Here is a 14,877-nt window from a genome sequence, read left to right as displayed (position 1 = left end):
AAAAAAAAAAATTGCTAGCTTCTTGGTATAAATCAAAAAATAAACTTCATGGTGTTGCTTTTTAAAAGTTGACTTAGGGGCACCTGGGTGGCTCAGTGGTTGAGCGTCTGCCTTTGGCTCAGGTCAGGATCCCAGGGTCCTAGGATCAAGTCCTGCATTGGGCTCCCCACAGGGAACCTGTTTCTCCCTCTGCCTATGTCTCTGCTTCTTTCTCCGTGTGTCTCTCATGAATAAATAAATAAAATCTTAAAAAATAATAAAAATAAAAAAATAAAAGTTGACTTACAGCAGAAGAGGGTAATATACTCTACGATGGGTTTTATACTTCTACTTCTACGATGTAATGATCAATATATCACTAATATTTTCTGCTTTGACAAAGAATGGAATTGGGAGAAAAATCAGCAATTCAATAAAATTTTCATTATTAGTCAAAGTAACTGTGGAAGCAAAAAATACAGTGGGATCAAAACACAACACAATTTGAGAAATGTTATTTGAATCCTTGTCAAGCTATTTCACTGATGAGTCTTTCATTGTTGCTCCTTTGTCATGAGGAGGTTTGGGGAAGAGCAGAGTTCAGAAAGTCTTTGCAACTTGCTCCCCACTGGAATTTCGGGACCCCACACAAGCTCAGAGTAGATATTTGAGGGCCAGATCAGAGATGACTTGAAACTCACACACCAGCTTCCTGAAAGGCTGACAAAACTGGTTAGTTCATGATTTACACTCTGCAAATCTGAGAGGAAGGGGAATATCCTAGATCCTAATGTTTAACAGGATTTTTATCCTCTGATTTCACTAAGGTAGGATGATTCTCTTTCTCTGGAAAGACATCCCAAAAGGCTAACATTGGACTGAACAAACAGGATGAACAAGTCCTCACTATACCTTTAAAATGTGTTCGCTGGACACCTTGTCATCAGGGGACACATACAATCGGATGAGGACAGAATTGCTGTATTGACCACGAAATGCCGCAAGGGTATGCAAAAGACTAAACTTCCTCTCTGACCAAACTCCTTCAGGACCGATGTTAGACTCGAGCACAGGCCAGCGGAAAGGTGAATGCCGCAGGATGTGTAGCAATGGTTTGGCATCGGCTTTTTCAATCGCTTCTGAAAAGGAGCAAATACGAAGGAAGAGTTAGAATTGCAAACTGGATGACCAAACCACCAAACCAGAATGCAGGTGTATCTTCTCAAGAGAAACTTCCCCAGAAGGCCCCAACTGAACATTTCAGCTGTTAGAAGCGCCGTGGATTGGGCATGACCACAGACATAGGACCGTCTATGACCCACACTTCAGTGTGACTGCCTGAACTCAGTCTTCTAGCCAGGATAGCTGACTAGGGAAACTTCTAGGTATTCCCCACAAGAAAAGATGGGCTCACTATAGCCCAATGAGCAATATTAGGCTGAGAACACTCTAGAAGACTAAGGAACAATCCTAAGTAAAGGAAACTACTCAGCCAAACCAACCACTCCCCCAATACATGTGAAATAATGCTTCTAGACTCTTTTGTCGTCTTTTACTACCCTCTTCTAGCTCACCAAATAATACTCCACATCCTAAACAAGTTAACACACTTCCCACAGGCACTGGCTTCTTCCTGTAGTGTTCTTGAGAAAACACACCAGATTAAATGGCAAGTGTTACCTTAACTCTAATCAGACCCAAGATGCCAACATAGGCCAAAGACACCCACCTAAGGTGCCTGTTAGGCTGATGGGGAAGTAGAAGGAGCCAGGCCCACCTGGGAATCTGGATTTTCCTAGACCCCAGTGAGGTTCTATGGGATACAGCAACACTCCCAAATGCCCTCTCTCCCAGGCTCCTTTTCAGACCAGACAGGGCCTCTGGATTCTTATTTCTGTACCACAAACAGTGGGGTTTGCCTTCCTGACCCTCCCCAAGTTTCTCATGGAGTGACTGATACCTAAAAAACCCAAGCCATAGAAATAAAATGCTTTTCCTATTTTCTGCATCAAATCAACCATAGAATATTAAGACAAGGAGAGTCAAAATTCAGTCTTTGAGAAGTGTTCCTCTCCTCAAACAACACTTTTAAACATTAATCGAATTCTTAGTAGTTCTCATTTCCCTTAAACAATATCTTTAAACATTAATAGACTCTCAGAAGGATAGGGTGTTAAATATTTTATTTATTTTCTTTATTACTCACTCTCATTCATGCAAGATGAATAAAGGATTTTGGCTTTCTGTATAGCTTCAGTGTCCCGCCTTCTACTGATAGATTTCTCCAAAAGTGCTAGGAAAATTAAGAAAGGATTCATTAGTAGCCATCCCTACATGGTGCCAAGTTAAAGGTCATTCAATAACCCCAGTCTTGGTCTCCAGAAAATCAAACGTAAAGACAGACAACCCTGGGAAAGACACATCTATAAAAGATATACAGATGGCAGAACCAAGTCTAAGTTGCTTGAGGTTCAAATTTTTTTAAAAAAATTTTTTAACCTTCTCTTTTCCCAGGTTCTCCTAATTCAGAGAAACCAAAAGTTTAATTTCCAACTCAGACTGGCCCTGCTGCAGGGGTTAATGTTTTCTGCCACCTACATAAAAAAACAGAATTCATTTATTCAAGAACCAAAAATAACTGAATTCTGTTCCTTGTTTCTGCACCGAGTAATATTCTCAAAGGAGGCAATTTCATCAGGGTCGGGTTTCTTAAGATTTCTTCACAGCCCAGCCTCTCAGGGAGGTCACCTGGAAGAAATTGCCCATTAGAAGTTTTATTCAATGTTGCATAAACATGCTGTGGACATGAAAAAAGTTGTTTAGACGGGAAATGGAGAGGCGAGATTGGAAAGCCTACCCAAATTGCCTGAAAACTTGTCCATTTACACATGTGGAGTCCTGCCCGTTTAAATGAGGTCATGTGTATGAAATAGCTGCCAGCATAGACATGAGCCCACCCAGAAAATGATTTGCCATTTATAACATCACTGATGCTATTGTTTGAAGTTGGAAAATGACAGCTGTCACTATTAAATAGAGGAGGAGGGAAAGGCAAGACTCAATAAAAACTACCCTCCCCCCCAAACACACCTTGGATGTACTTTACTGTATTAATTTACCTACATGAAGCCAGGATGAAGAATCCCCGTGCAGCCCCGTGGCACTGCCTGCATCGAGCTATGTCAAACTGCCGTTGTCAAGGCATTTGGAGTTTATTTCTGAAACAACCTAGCAGCCTCCAAATGACGGCACAACAGATGCTCCCACAGTACTCTGAATAGCTTCAAGACACAATGGAGAGTGCTAATCAAATTAATAAATAATTACATATTCCCTGAAGAGGAACCTCTACTTCTACACCAGAAGTCCTACCTTTCAAAAAATGATGCAGTCCAGAGCTCCTGTCCAGAGCACCTGGACATCAAAGAAGTCCATATAACTACACGGATCCAAATAAAATAAATTGAGTTGGACGTGGGCGTTTTCAATTGTTTCAACTTGTTTGGTGTTTTTTTGTGTATTATCGTAGCAATAAAAGCAGGATAAGTAGCCCCAAGGACAAGAAGGAAGATTGGTTTTGTTTCTGTTTTTGTTTTTGTTTTAATATTTTATTTATTTATTCATGAGAGGCACACAGAGAGGCAGAGACACAGGCAGCAGGAGAAGCAGGCTCCCTGCAGGGAGCCCGATGCAGGACTCGATCCCAGAACTCTGGGATCATGCCCTGAGCCAAAGGCAGATGCTCAACCACTGAGCCACCCAGGCGTCCCTGTTTTTGTTTTTTATTTAATAAGCAGAAAGCTCTAAAACCATACTCACATATAAGTTCTATTCAAATCAAATCATGTGCCCTTTCTACTGTCACTAGATTGTTGGGGAGATGCATTTGGAAGTAAATAATCCAAATTCTATTTAGGGATGTGATGTTATTCCAATGCTATAAACACTCCACAGATTGCAAACAAGAATGCCCTGAGGACTAAAAACAAGCCATGGGAACAAAAGAACTCAAATAGTAAATATGTACCTGAGTGTGTACCCAAGACAGTGTGTGTATCACAGAAGGTAAAAAGAGGACATGTGATGCTAAGTAGGGCATTCCCAAAACCTTAACTGTGCACAAGTATCAGTAATTAGTTCAGGCATACCCCAGAGATATCATGGGTTCGGTTCCAGACTACTGCAATAAAGTGAATATTGCAATAAAGCAAGTCAAATGAATTTTCTAGCTTCCTGGTGCATATAAAAGTCACTATACTATACTGTATTCTATTAAGTGTGCAATAGCATTATGTCTAAAAACAACAATGTAATACCTTAATTCAAAAAAAAGTACTTCATTGCTGGCACCTGGGTGGCTCAGCGGTTGAGCGCCTGCCTTTGGCTCAGGTCCTGATCCTGGGGTCCTGGGATCGAGTCCTGCATCAGACTCCCTGGTGGGGAGCCTGCTTCTCCCTCTGCCTATGTCTCTGCCTCTCTCTGTGTCTCTCATGAATTATTTTTTAAAAATACTTTATTGCTACAAAATGCTAACCATCATCTGAGTTTTCCAACAAGTTTTTCAACAATATTATTTTTGCTGGTGGAAGGTCCTGCCTAGATGTTGATTACTTTTGACAGATCAGGGTGGTGGTTGCCAACGGCTAGGAGGGCTGTGGCAATTTCTTAAGACAACAATGAAGTTTGCCACATAGACCGACACCTCCTCTCAGGATCAAGTTCTCTGTAGCATGACATGTTGTTTTATGGCATTTTACCCACAGTACAACCTCTTTCAAAATTAGAGTCAATCCTCTCAAATCCTGCCGCTGCTTTATCAACTGAGTTTATGTAATATTCTAAATCCTTGGTTGTCATTTCAACAAGCTTCATAGTGTCTTTGCTAGGAGGAGATTCGATCTCAAGACACTACTTACTTGGGGTGACTGGGTGGCACAGCTGGTTAAGCGTCTGACTCTTGGTTTTGGCTCAGGTCTTGATCTTGGGCTCATGAGATCGAGCCCCGCATCAGGCTCTGTGCTCAGTGCAGAGTCTACTTGAGATTCTCTCTCCCTTTCTCTCTGCCTTCCCATTCATGCTCTCTCTCTCAAATAAGTAAATAAATCTTAAAAAGAAAAAAAAAAAACTTTCTCTGCTCATCCATAAGAAAAAACTCCCCATCCATTCAAGTTTGATCATGAGATGACAGCAATATAGTCACATCTTCAGGTTCCACTTCTAGTTTTCTTGCTATTTCCACCACATTTGAAATTACTTCCTCCCTTGAAGTCTTGAACCCCTCAAGTCATCTATGGGGGCTGGAATCAGCTTCTTCCAGATTCCTGTGAGTGTCAGTATTCTGACCTTTTCCCATGAATCACACATGCTTTTGACATCATCTAGAATGGTGAATCCTTTCCAGGAGGTTTTTTATTTACTGTCCCCATATCCATCATGGGAATCACTATCTGTGGCAGCTATAGCCTTATAAAACCTATTTCTTAAATAATAAGACTTGAAAGTCAAAATGACTCCGTGATCCATGGGCTGCAGAGTGAATGTTGTGCTAGCAGGCATGAAGGCAACATCAATCTCACTGTACATCTATCTCCATCAGAGTTGGTGACCAGGTGCAGTCACCTCTTTTTCTGATCTGTAGGTCTCAACAAGAGGTTTAAAATACTCACTAAACTATGTTGTGAACAGATGTGCTGTCATGCAGGCTTTGCTGCTCCATTTAGAGAGCACAGGGTAGGTTTAGCCTAACCCTTAAGGGCTCTAGGATTTTCAAAGTGATCAATAAGCAGTGGCTCCAGGGTAAAGTCACCAGGGCTGCATTAGCCCCCGACAAGAGTCAGCCTGTCCTTGGAAGCTTTGAGGCCAGGCACTGACTTCTCCTCTCTAGCTATGCAAGTGCTACGTGGCATCTTCTTCCAAGTAAGGCTGTTCCATCTACAACGTTCAGTGTAGTCATCTTCATGAATTATCTGAGCTAGGTCTTCCGGAGAGCTTGGATGTCTGGGTAACTGGATAAAGGCAGCTTCCCCTTACATGATGGCACCAGCTCCTCCCCTTAAACTTCATGAATCAACTTCTGCTAGTTTCCGACTTTGCTTCTGCAGCCCCTCCCCTCTCTCAGCCTTCACAGCATTCAAGAGTTGGGGCCTTGCTCTGAAGCAGGCTGTGGCCTAAAGGTCTCTATCCTGTGGCTGCTTTGACTCTCTGTCCAGACCCCCCGCAACTTTGTCCGGATCGGCAATAAGCCTGTTTTGCTTCCTTATCATTCGTGTGTTCACTAGGGGAGCACTCTCATTTCCTTCAAGAATGTTTCCTTTGCACTCACAACTTGGCTACCTGGTGCCAGAGCCCGAGCTTCCAACAAACCTTCTTCACTAAGCTTAATCACCTCCAGCTTTTGATTTAAAGTGAGAGATTTCACTTGAACACTTCCAGGCCACTGTAGGGCCATTAATTGGCCTGATTTCAATATTGCCGCATCTTGGAATAGGGAGGCCTGAGGAGAGGGAGCAAGATGGGCAAAGAGCCAGTCGACGAGCAGTCAGAACGCACACAACATTGATCAATTAAGTTTGCCATCTGTATATGGTTCGTGGTGCCCCGGAACAATCACAACGATAACATCAAAGCTCACTGATCACGGATCACCGTAGGAAATAGAAAAATAATGACCAGGTTTGAAATATTCCAAGAACCACCAAAATGTGACACAGAGACATCAAGTGGGGACCACACTGCTGTTGGAAAAATGGCACCAAATACATAGGCTCAATGCAGGGTGACCACAAACCTTCAGGTTGTAAAAACTGCAGGATCTGCCAAGCCCAGTAAAGGGAAGTCCAATAAGGTGAGGAATGGCTGTATGTGTCAGAACTCTGGCTTTGCAGGGCACCGGGGGCAGGGGGGGGGCTCAGTGGTTGAACATCTGCCTTCGGCTCAGGGCGTGATCCCGGGGTCCTGGGATCGAGTCCCGCATCGGGCTCCCTGCAGGCAGCCTGCTTCTCCCTCTGCCTGTGTCTCTGCCTCTTTCTCTGTGTCACTCATGGATAAATAAATAAAATCTTTTATTTAAAAAATCTGGCTTCCATACTAGAATATGGCTTTTATTTATTTTTTTAAGATTTTATTTATTTATTCATGAGAGACACAAAGAGAGAGGGGCCGAGACACAGGCAAAGGGAGAAGCAGGCCTCATGCAGGGAGCCCGACGCGGGACTCGATCCCGGGGCTCCAGGATCACACCCTGGGCTGAAGGCGGCGCTAAACCGCTGAGCCACCCGGGCTGCCCATGGCTTTTATTATTTTTTTTTATTTTAAATATTTTTATTTTATTTTAATTTATAAATACTTTTATATATTTATATGTTTAATATTTACATATAAATATTTATTTATATTTATTTATAAATAAAGATATTTATTCATTTATGGCTCAACCGCTGAGCCATCCAGGCATCCCAGAATATGGCTTTTAAAACAAATTCAGCTACACGGGTTACTTGTCATACCCTTTCCCCGTCTCTCCTCCTCATGCCCAAGCAGGCAGGAGAGCATTGATATGCAGACAGTGATGTGGCAATCAGTTGGCAGCATCCATTTTATGTATCTCTGTATTTGAATTAGAGGTAAGAGGAATAAAGTCTAGCCTGGAGAGTAATTAATGAGCAGAAAACAAAGCCTGCCTATCAAAGGCAATTACTCAGGTTATTAAAATGTCCCTAACGCACTGAGAAGGGCTCCTGGGTCACCCACGCAAGGGCATTCCCATCATCATCTGTGTTGCTTCTTGGACAATGTCTCAACCTTCGCCTGGGTAGAGGTTTCTGGGTATTCTTAACCATGTCACAACAGAAAAGGAAAGCTCCAGTTCATAAAAATCTCTAGTGTGACAAACCTGAGACTACAGAGTCAGTTTCTAAATGCTTCTGATCATCCAATTTGAACATAACCCATATTACGTATTTTTTTCTTCTCTAAATTAGCCTTAATCAAATAAAACTGTTTTTCTCATAAACAGATAAAATAGACATATCAAGGGGGTGGGGCTTTCAAATCACACCGAAGTGGTTTCCAGTTGCCACTTGCTGCTTCTTTCTAGCTGGAAGTAAGCAAATTATATCACTTCTCTAAGCCTCAGTTTCTTCATCTGTAAATCTGGAGCATAACAGTGCCTATCTCCCAGGGTTGTGGTGAAGAGCAAACATTTGAACGCAAAGAAACTCCCTCTGTCGGGACGCCTGGGTGGCTCGGTGGTTGAGAGCCTGCCTTGGGCCCAGGGCGTGATCCTGAAGACCTGGGATCGGGTCTCCCATCAGGCTCCCTGCGTGGAGCCTGCTTCTCCCTCTGCCTGTGTCTCTGCCTCTCTCTATGTGTCTCATGAACAAATAAATAAAATCTCTAAAACATAAAATAGAAAATTTTTAAAAATTAAAAATTAAAAAAAAGAAACTCCTTCTGTCAATGCCCGGACACCCAAGTGATCCATCAATGGGGGCCCAGTCAGCCGTTCACAAAGCTCAAGTAATCAAGCCTGTTTCTCGTGCTTTTCCCTAAATGTTTTTTCCTCCTCCTTTCTCAGGCTATTGGTAGCTGAAGGCCACATGCTAACCCGAGACACGGCCGCTCCATGTACAGGACTGTTTCACAAACAGGACCTGCCCGAGCCACCTGGCCGAGTCCCATGTTCTCCACCATAGAGACAACGCCCCACGAAGAGGGATATTCTGCAGTGTTAACCTTGTACAAATATTTTGTTCGCATTCCTCTTCTTCAACAAGGCATTTTCTTGTGTTGAAGAAATTTTCATGTGTTTCTAATGAGACTATAACATACATACAGAAAGGTACACTGATCATAATTTGAAGGATTTTCACAAAGTAAACACACCCACGTAACCAATGTTATGACCAGAGCCCTAAAAGCCCTTTGTGCTCCCTTCCAGTCACTACTTCTGATCAAGACCACAAATACTCTCATTAAGGAAGTGCTCCCTCAAGTCGATGTCCCCTACCTCTAGGTAATCTACCTTTCTCTTACTGATTTATAGAATTTCTTTATATATTCAACACCAAGTCCTTCGTTGAATAGCAGTATTGTGAAATCTCCCCTTGGATCAGCTTCACTTTCACCATGGCATCATTGGGTGATGAACCAAAATTCTTTATTTTAATATAATCCAAGTTCCCCATTTTATTCTGTGTGTGGCTCGCATATTTGGTGTCCCATTTAAGAAGACTTTGCCTGTCCCAAGGTCATGATATTCTCCTCTGTTTTTTTACAGAATCCTTATTGTTTCACATTCAGATCTACAATCCATGTAGAACTAGTTTCTAGTTCATGGACAGCCATGCCTTTGTAACATAAGCTTGGCTCACAGGGACAACCCGAGGGAGAATTTTCATGAAAGTATTTTTGATCATTGGGCCCCAAGTACTGTGACGTAAAAAGTAATCTTGGTACATAAAACTGGCATTAACAATGGCTAGCCTCCATTAAACTGAGTAGTCTGTGGGGCAGGGGCTGGGTCACAATCATCTTTGATCAGCCAGGGCCTACTGCTTAGCATGGTTGGTGCTCAGTCCACATTTGCAGAGTTGAATTCCTGAAAAAGTTAAGTCTGAGAGTTTTTCATCTAACAAAAAAGGAACTGTGAGAAGTTGGACTTCTTCTATCATTGCTCGTTATAATCAGCAACGCCCCAATTATGCAAAATCCATAATCTCCTTCTCTCCCATCCCAGTCTCTGTATCATACAGTGAAATCCAAGAGTTACTTCATCAGTTTTCATGAACACCAGTTTTTAGGATGCCTAAGTTTCATCATACCAGTGGTCTCGAATTCAATCACCCACTTCCTAGTCTTCATCTGTGGGTAAATACTTAGTTGGCACTCAACTTCCTTTAAGCTCAGAAGCTGAGACAGGACCACCAACCTTACTCAATTCACCTCTCCTGCTGAGAAAGGGCTTTTACTGAGGGATCTGGAACAGGAGAAAGAATTCTGAAGGATGGACCAGACTCCTGAAGACTTGGCAGTCCCTGGTAAGTCAAGAGCTCACAACAGTCCCATGCAGCTCAGGCCAGTCATCTGAAGTTTCCACAACATTTAGGACCTTCTCACCTAACACTGTTTTCAAAAATTTCATATGCACAAAGTTTCAGGCCTATGAGCAAATACCTACCAAAAACCTTGGTGCTGAGTTGATGCCATTTGAATGAGATGGCTCGAGGGCACAGGAAGTCTGTCAAAACACACTCTTTTGTGTTCTTTCTCCCAACCCTGCAATCCTTCTCTGTGCCTGTTCTAAAGGGGATCCTCAGTCTACCTGCTAAGAGACCAATGGATGCTGAAGCCATGTGCCTGATTTGCTTAATGCAAACAGTAACTGCGTCCTAAACCTTCATGTCACGTGTCATCAAGGTGAATTCTCAATCTCTTGGTAGATTATGCCAGCATTTCTCCCTCAGAAATCAGGGAGAGTGTCCTCTTAATTCTAGCTCAAAGGAAAAACAGGAAAAATCAAAGCTTTGGAAAGTCGAATCCACATTCTAAGGGAAGGTATGCCCTTCCACACCAACATAACAAACACATTCTCTAGAAATATATATATTTTTAAACCTATTATATCATGGCCTGGTTTCTCCTCTGGTGGTACTTAAAAACCACCTTTGGATGGTCCATGGTAGACTGTCACCTCTAATCTTACTATTTTTAGTCCTTGTTGATTTTCCAGGCTACAGACTTCAATTTGGTTTCCAGGCTCCTCAGTTTATTTACCGTACTGAGAAATTTCATTTTTCTAACTCACACTGCATGGGTATTAAACTCTTAGGCAGCTGGACCTGGAGACTCTAAATCAGCTTGCAAAGCCCGTTGTTATTCTCATTAAAAAATAAAATTCAAGTTAACTAAGTCATGGTCTGTGGATCCCATAGCCCTCACGAACGGTGTGACACCCAACTCTGCAGTTCCGCCGCCCAGAGCCAGTCAAGCATGGGATTACCTGAGTCTTTCTGACACACTGAAAAGACAATAAGAACTGATATTTCTCATTCTTCTGGGAAACTCCCACCTAAATATAGGGAGAGAAACTGTCAGAATCCTTTTCTCTGTTCATTTTTTATCATCATCTTATAAATGATAATTGTTGGCTGGCATCAGCTTAAGAAAAAGGGGCAGAGATTATTTTTAGGGGCACTAACAACCTCTAACTCATCAATCTAAATCATGGGTTACCAAATAACATAAAAATCCCCCCATTTAACACAAAAGACCTCTTTGCCCATAATGAAATCGATTTTATAAAACTGCCAGACTTACAAAAGTCTAATGGAAGGTAACTCTTTTATTATGTTCACTTACAAGTGAATTTATAAGGATTACACTTATCAGGGTTACACTTCAAAATAATTTAAACTAAATTTTAACATTACTCTTTGACAGCATAGAATTACAATGAACCTGCCAATATGATATTTTAACTCATAAAAATAGCTTTCCTAGTTAGATAATTTGTATCTTAGCAGATAATTCAATGTAAGGCCTGTGGTGAATTTAAAGTCACTAAAATCCATCTTCATTTTTTTTCCTATACTAAAAACCCTAATTACATATTTTGTCCTGCCACTTTCTAGCATCTTAACATTATAAGGGAAAGGTCATTCATGGTTATGTTTCCCTGGCAGGGGTCCTTCCTGAGCAGTCCTGAACATCCAAGGACCCAGTGGTGATAGCATTCATTTATCAAACACCTGCTCTGTGCCAGGTGTATTGTACATGACCTCAATTAATCCCCCACAAACCCTAAGAAGCATGTATCACTGATCCCATTCTACTCCACTCCTGAGAAGACCCTAAGAACCTGTCCAAGGAAACTCAGGTAGTAAAGGTTAGATCTCTGAGTTGGGCTCAGGTCTCTTAACTCCTGTTCATTCAACCATCAGGTACCCAGCAAAACTGTGCAAGTCGCTTTTGTGTGTGAGAACAAGGTCCCCAAGTGGTTAAGCCTGAGGCAGCAATGCCCTCATGGACTTTAATGGAGCTCTCAATCTTAACTGGAAGGCATTCCCTGGTGACACTGAGACATGTTTTTGAAGTCGTGCACCAACTCCGTGCTGAGCCATCTACCACTATGCCCTGTCACCCCATTTGTAACCAGGGAGACACACTCCTGAGGCACCTAGCTAGCCAGGGAACGGAAGCCTAGTGATGTTAGGACAGGACAAAGCTGGCTGGTCCCTAAGGCTTGACTTTACATCATGTCCTGGTCTAAACCAGTGGTGTCCAAACTTGAACAGGCCTTCTTGATGCCTATGATCCCAGGAAACATCGCCAGCCCAGATTCCCTCCTCCCCCATTCCCCATTCCACTCAAAGTCAATGCTGATTGCCGATTTCCTCACCCAACAGCTTCCTTTTAATTAAACGTCACCATTCTCCAAGGAGAGCACTACTTTGCTTTGTTCTATAGACGCTCTCTGTGTTATTGCCCCTTTTAAGTCTAAGTTAGTTCCTCAGTTCTGCAAAGCACAGCTTTAAAATTTCCTTTCTCAAAGGTGAAATGCAATAGGGGTTTAAGGTGAGGGTTGATTCACTGGTTCAAAGAGCAAAACAACCCCCCCCCCCAAAAAAAAAAAAACTACATGATGCCAGGAAGACTTCCAAAGTGAAAAAAAAATACAGGACAGCTATTTTCAACTCCAGCTTATACCACACCCTACGGCAAGGAAGAGTGGGATAAATATTGCATCCCTCAAATCCTAAAAAATCTGAGCTCTAGACTTGACAATTCCTCCCTCATCTGTGAAAGCGGCATCAAAACACTGTAAACATAGGTTTAAAAAGCCACTTCCCAACTAACCCCTGTTTTCACTCCCACCTTCCATGAGGAGGTAAGAGTAGCAGAGGTTCTATTCCCAGCTGTTCAAACTACAGTGTGTGGTCAAGAAAGGCTGCCTTTTTTTAAAGACTTTATTTATTTGAGAGAAAGAGAGAGAGAGAGAGAGAAACAAGCAGACGCTGTGCTCAGCACAGAGCCCAGAGCCCGATGTGGGGCTCAACCTCAGGACCCTGAGACCATGACCTGTGCTGAAATCAAGAGTCCCACGCTCAACCAACTGCGCCACCCAGGAGCCCCAGGCTGTCCTCCTTAAATGGGGTTTCTAGCAGTGAGGGATTAGGAACTGGGCTCTCTTCTCTTCTCTATCCCAAAGAGGAGAAGCAACAGCACCTTTGACAGAAGCCAAAGGAGTGAAAGGGCTAACAGGAAGACAGGAAATTTCCATGCCCACCGGCTGCTGCTGTGGCCTCGGCAGCGGATTCTGGGGAACCACCTGGAGGTACCAGGCAAAGTACATTTCTAAGTTCAAAGAGACCAGGGGCTACAGAGAAGAGACAATGGCCCTGCACACTGACCTGAGGAGAACACAGAGAAAAGAATACCCAGTAATGCTTGGGGTTCTCTCTAAGAAAGAAGACAAACTCAACCTTCCATTCAGATCCCAAGCTAGAAAACAGAACAGCGCGACAGGGCCTTCTGAACTGGCCTCCACACATCAAGCCATTTTCTACACGCAGCCAGTGTGTTCTGGCAAAAGCCATCACACCCCTCAATATGACATGTACAAACGGTCTCCCAGTGCCCGGGGACAGAGGCGAAAATCTTCACACGGCCTACAAGGCCTGCACGCTCTTGGCGCCTCCTCTCTCTTCAATCTTGTCTTTTGTCCCTTTTCCCTTTAAACTCTGAGCTCCAATCACATTGGGCTTCTTGGGTTTCCTCAAAGGCACCAGCTGGACAAAGCCTCCGCTCACGCAACTCTTTCCGCCTGGGTTAAAATTGGAGACATTTGAAATGTTAGACCCATAATCTGTGGGGGACAAATTATATGGCTGGATTGGCCCGGGCTAGTCACATAATTCCCCTGACCTTTGCTTCCTCGGATGTAGGGCAAAGACAGAAATAAACAATGATGGCCAACAGCACCAAATTAGAGTGAGGAACCAGAGAGAAAACAAATGAGAGGCTAAAGGAATAAAATTAGTAACAAGAAATGTTTGGGCCTTGGGGAAGTGAACTTAGGAATTCAGAATAGACAGCAGGGAGGAGAAGTCGTTTCATTTGGGACTTAATCGAAATGACCACTGTAGGAAGCAGACTTGTGAGTCTACCAGCACATACTTGCGTGTTTCTCTCAGAAATAACGGTTCCCACACCTACCTCAGCTGCTGATGAAAATAAAAGACCTTCTCATTTTCTAAATTAAAAGGCCCATACATGTTTTAAAAATACCCCTCATTGTGTAAATATGAACACCACTGAGCCTTTCCAAACAAACATTTCTTATTTGTGACAAGCTATTCTCCAACCAGCATATAATTAATTTTCCTGTTATGGGTAGTGCCTTTTTACACGGAATGTTCTCTTGACACTTTAGAGCAAATAGTCCATCATTACTAATTCATTAAGCATTCAAAGAGATGCTATTAATCACAATGAACTAATGTGGTATTAATGGGTAGGTTATTAATCTGCAATTACATGCAGATTTCCTAATAAATTCAAGTTGCCCAAGTTTTTTGAGGAGGAAGGCAAGGGAAAACGAAATGAACAAATCTTTCAGAAAACAAATTAAGGGGAAGAAATCTCTCTCCCTGAATCACAAAACAATACACACAAACTTCCTGTGTTCTTTTTGTCCTAAGAAATCTTTGTTTTGACCCAATATAAGGACATTTCTAGTATATAGATTTTTTTAAGATTTACTTATTTGTTCATGAAAGACAGAGAGAGAGGCAGAGACATAGACAGAGGGAGAAGCAGGCTCCCCGCAGGGAGCCTGCAATGGGACTGGATCTTGGATCCCAGGATCACACCCTAAGCCAAAGGCAGATGCTCAACCGC

At 42.6% G+C, this 14,877-nt stretch overlaps 1 protein-coding gene across 4 annotated transcripts in view; it reads right to left on the bottom strand.

Moving 5' to 3' along the window:
* The window catches only part of PHEX (phosphate regulating endopeptidase homolog X-linked), a 209,933-nt gene that overhangs the window by 162,994 nt on the left and 32,062 nt on the right, over nt 1-14,877 (bottom strand). For all 4 annotated transcript variants that reach the window (XM_038587067.1, XM_038587065.1, XM_038587066.1 and 1 more), the window contains 2 exons: nt 2,186-2,272; nt 892-1,118 (listed from right to left, as the gene is read on the bottom strand). In XM_038587067.1, the coding sequence (XP_038442995.1) occupies nt 892-1,118; nt 2,186-2,272 (314 nt within the window). The remainder of the gene's footprint in view (nt 1-891; nt 1,119-2,185; nt 2,273-14,877) is intronic.

The sequence above is a fragment of the Canis lupus genome, chromosome X (genome assembly GCF_011100685.1).
Source record: "Canis lupus familiaris isolate Mischka breed German Shepherd chromosome X, alternate assembly UU_Cfam_GSD_1.0, whole genome shotgun sequence".
NCBI classification, from domain to species: Eukaryota; Metazoa; Chordata; class Mammalia; order Carnivora; family Canidae; genus Canis; species Canis lupus.
Note: the sequence above shows the minus strand (reverse complement) of the source record. Positions and strands in the feature narration are given on the sequence as shown.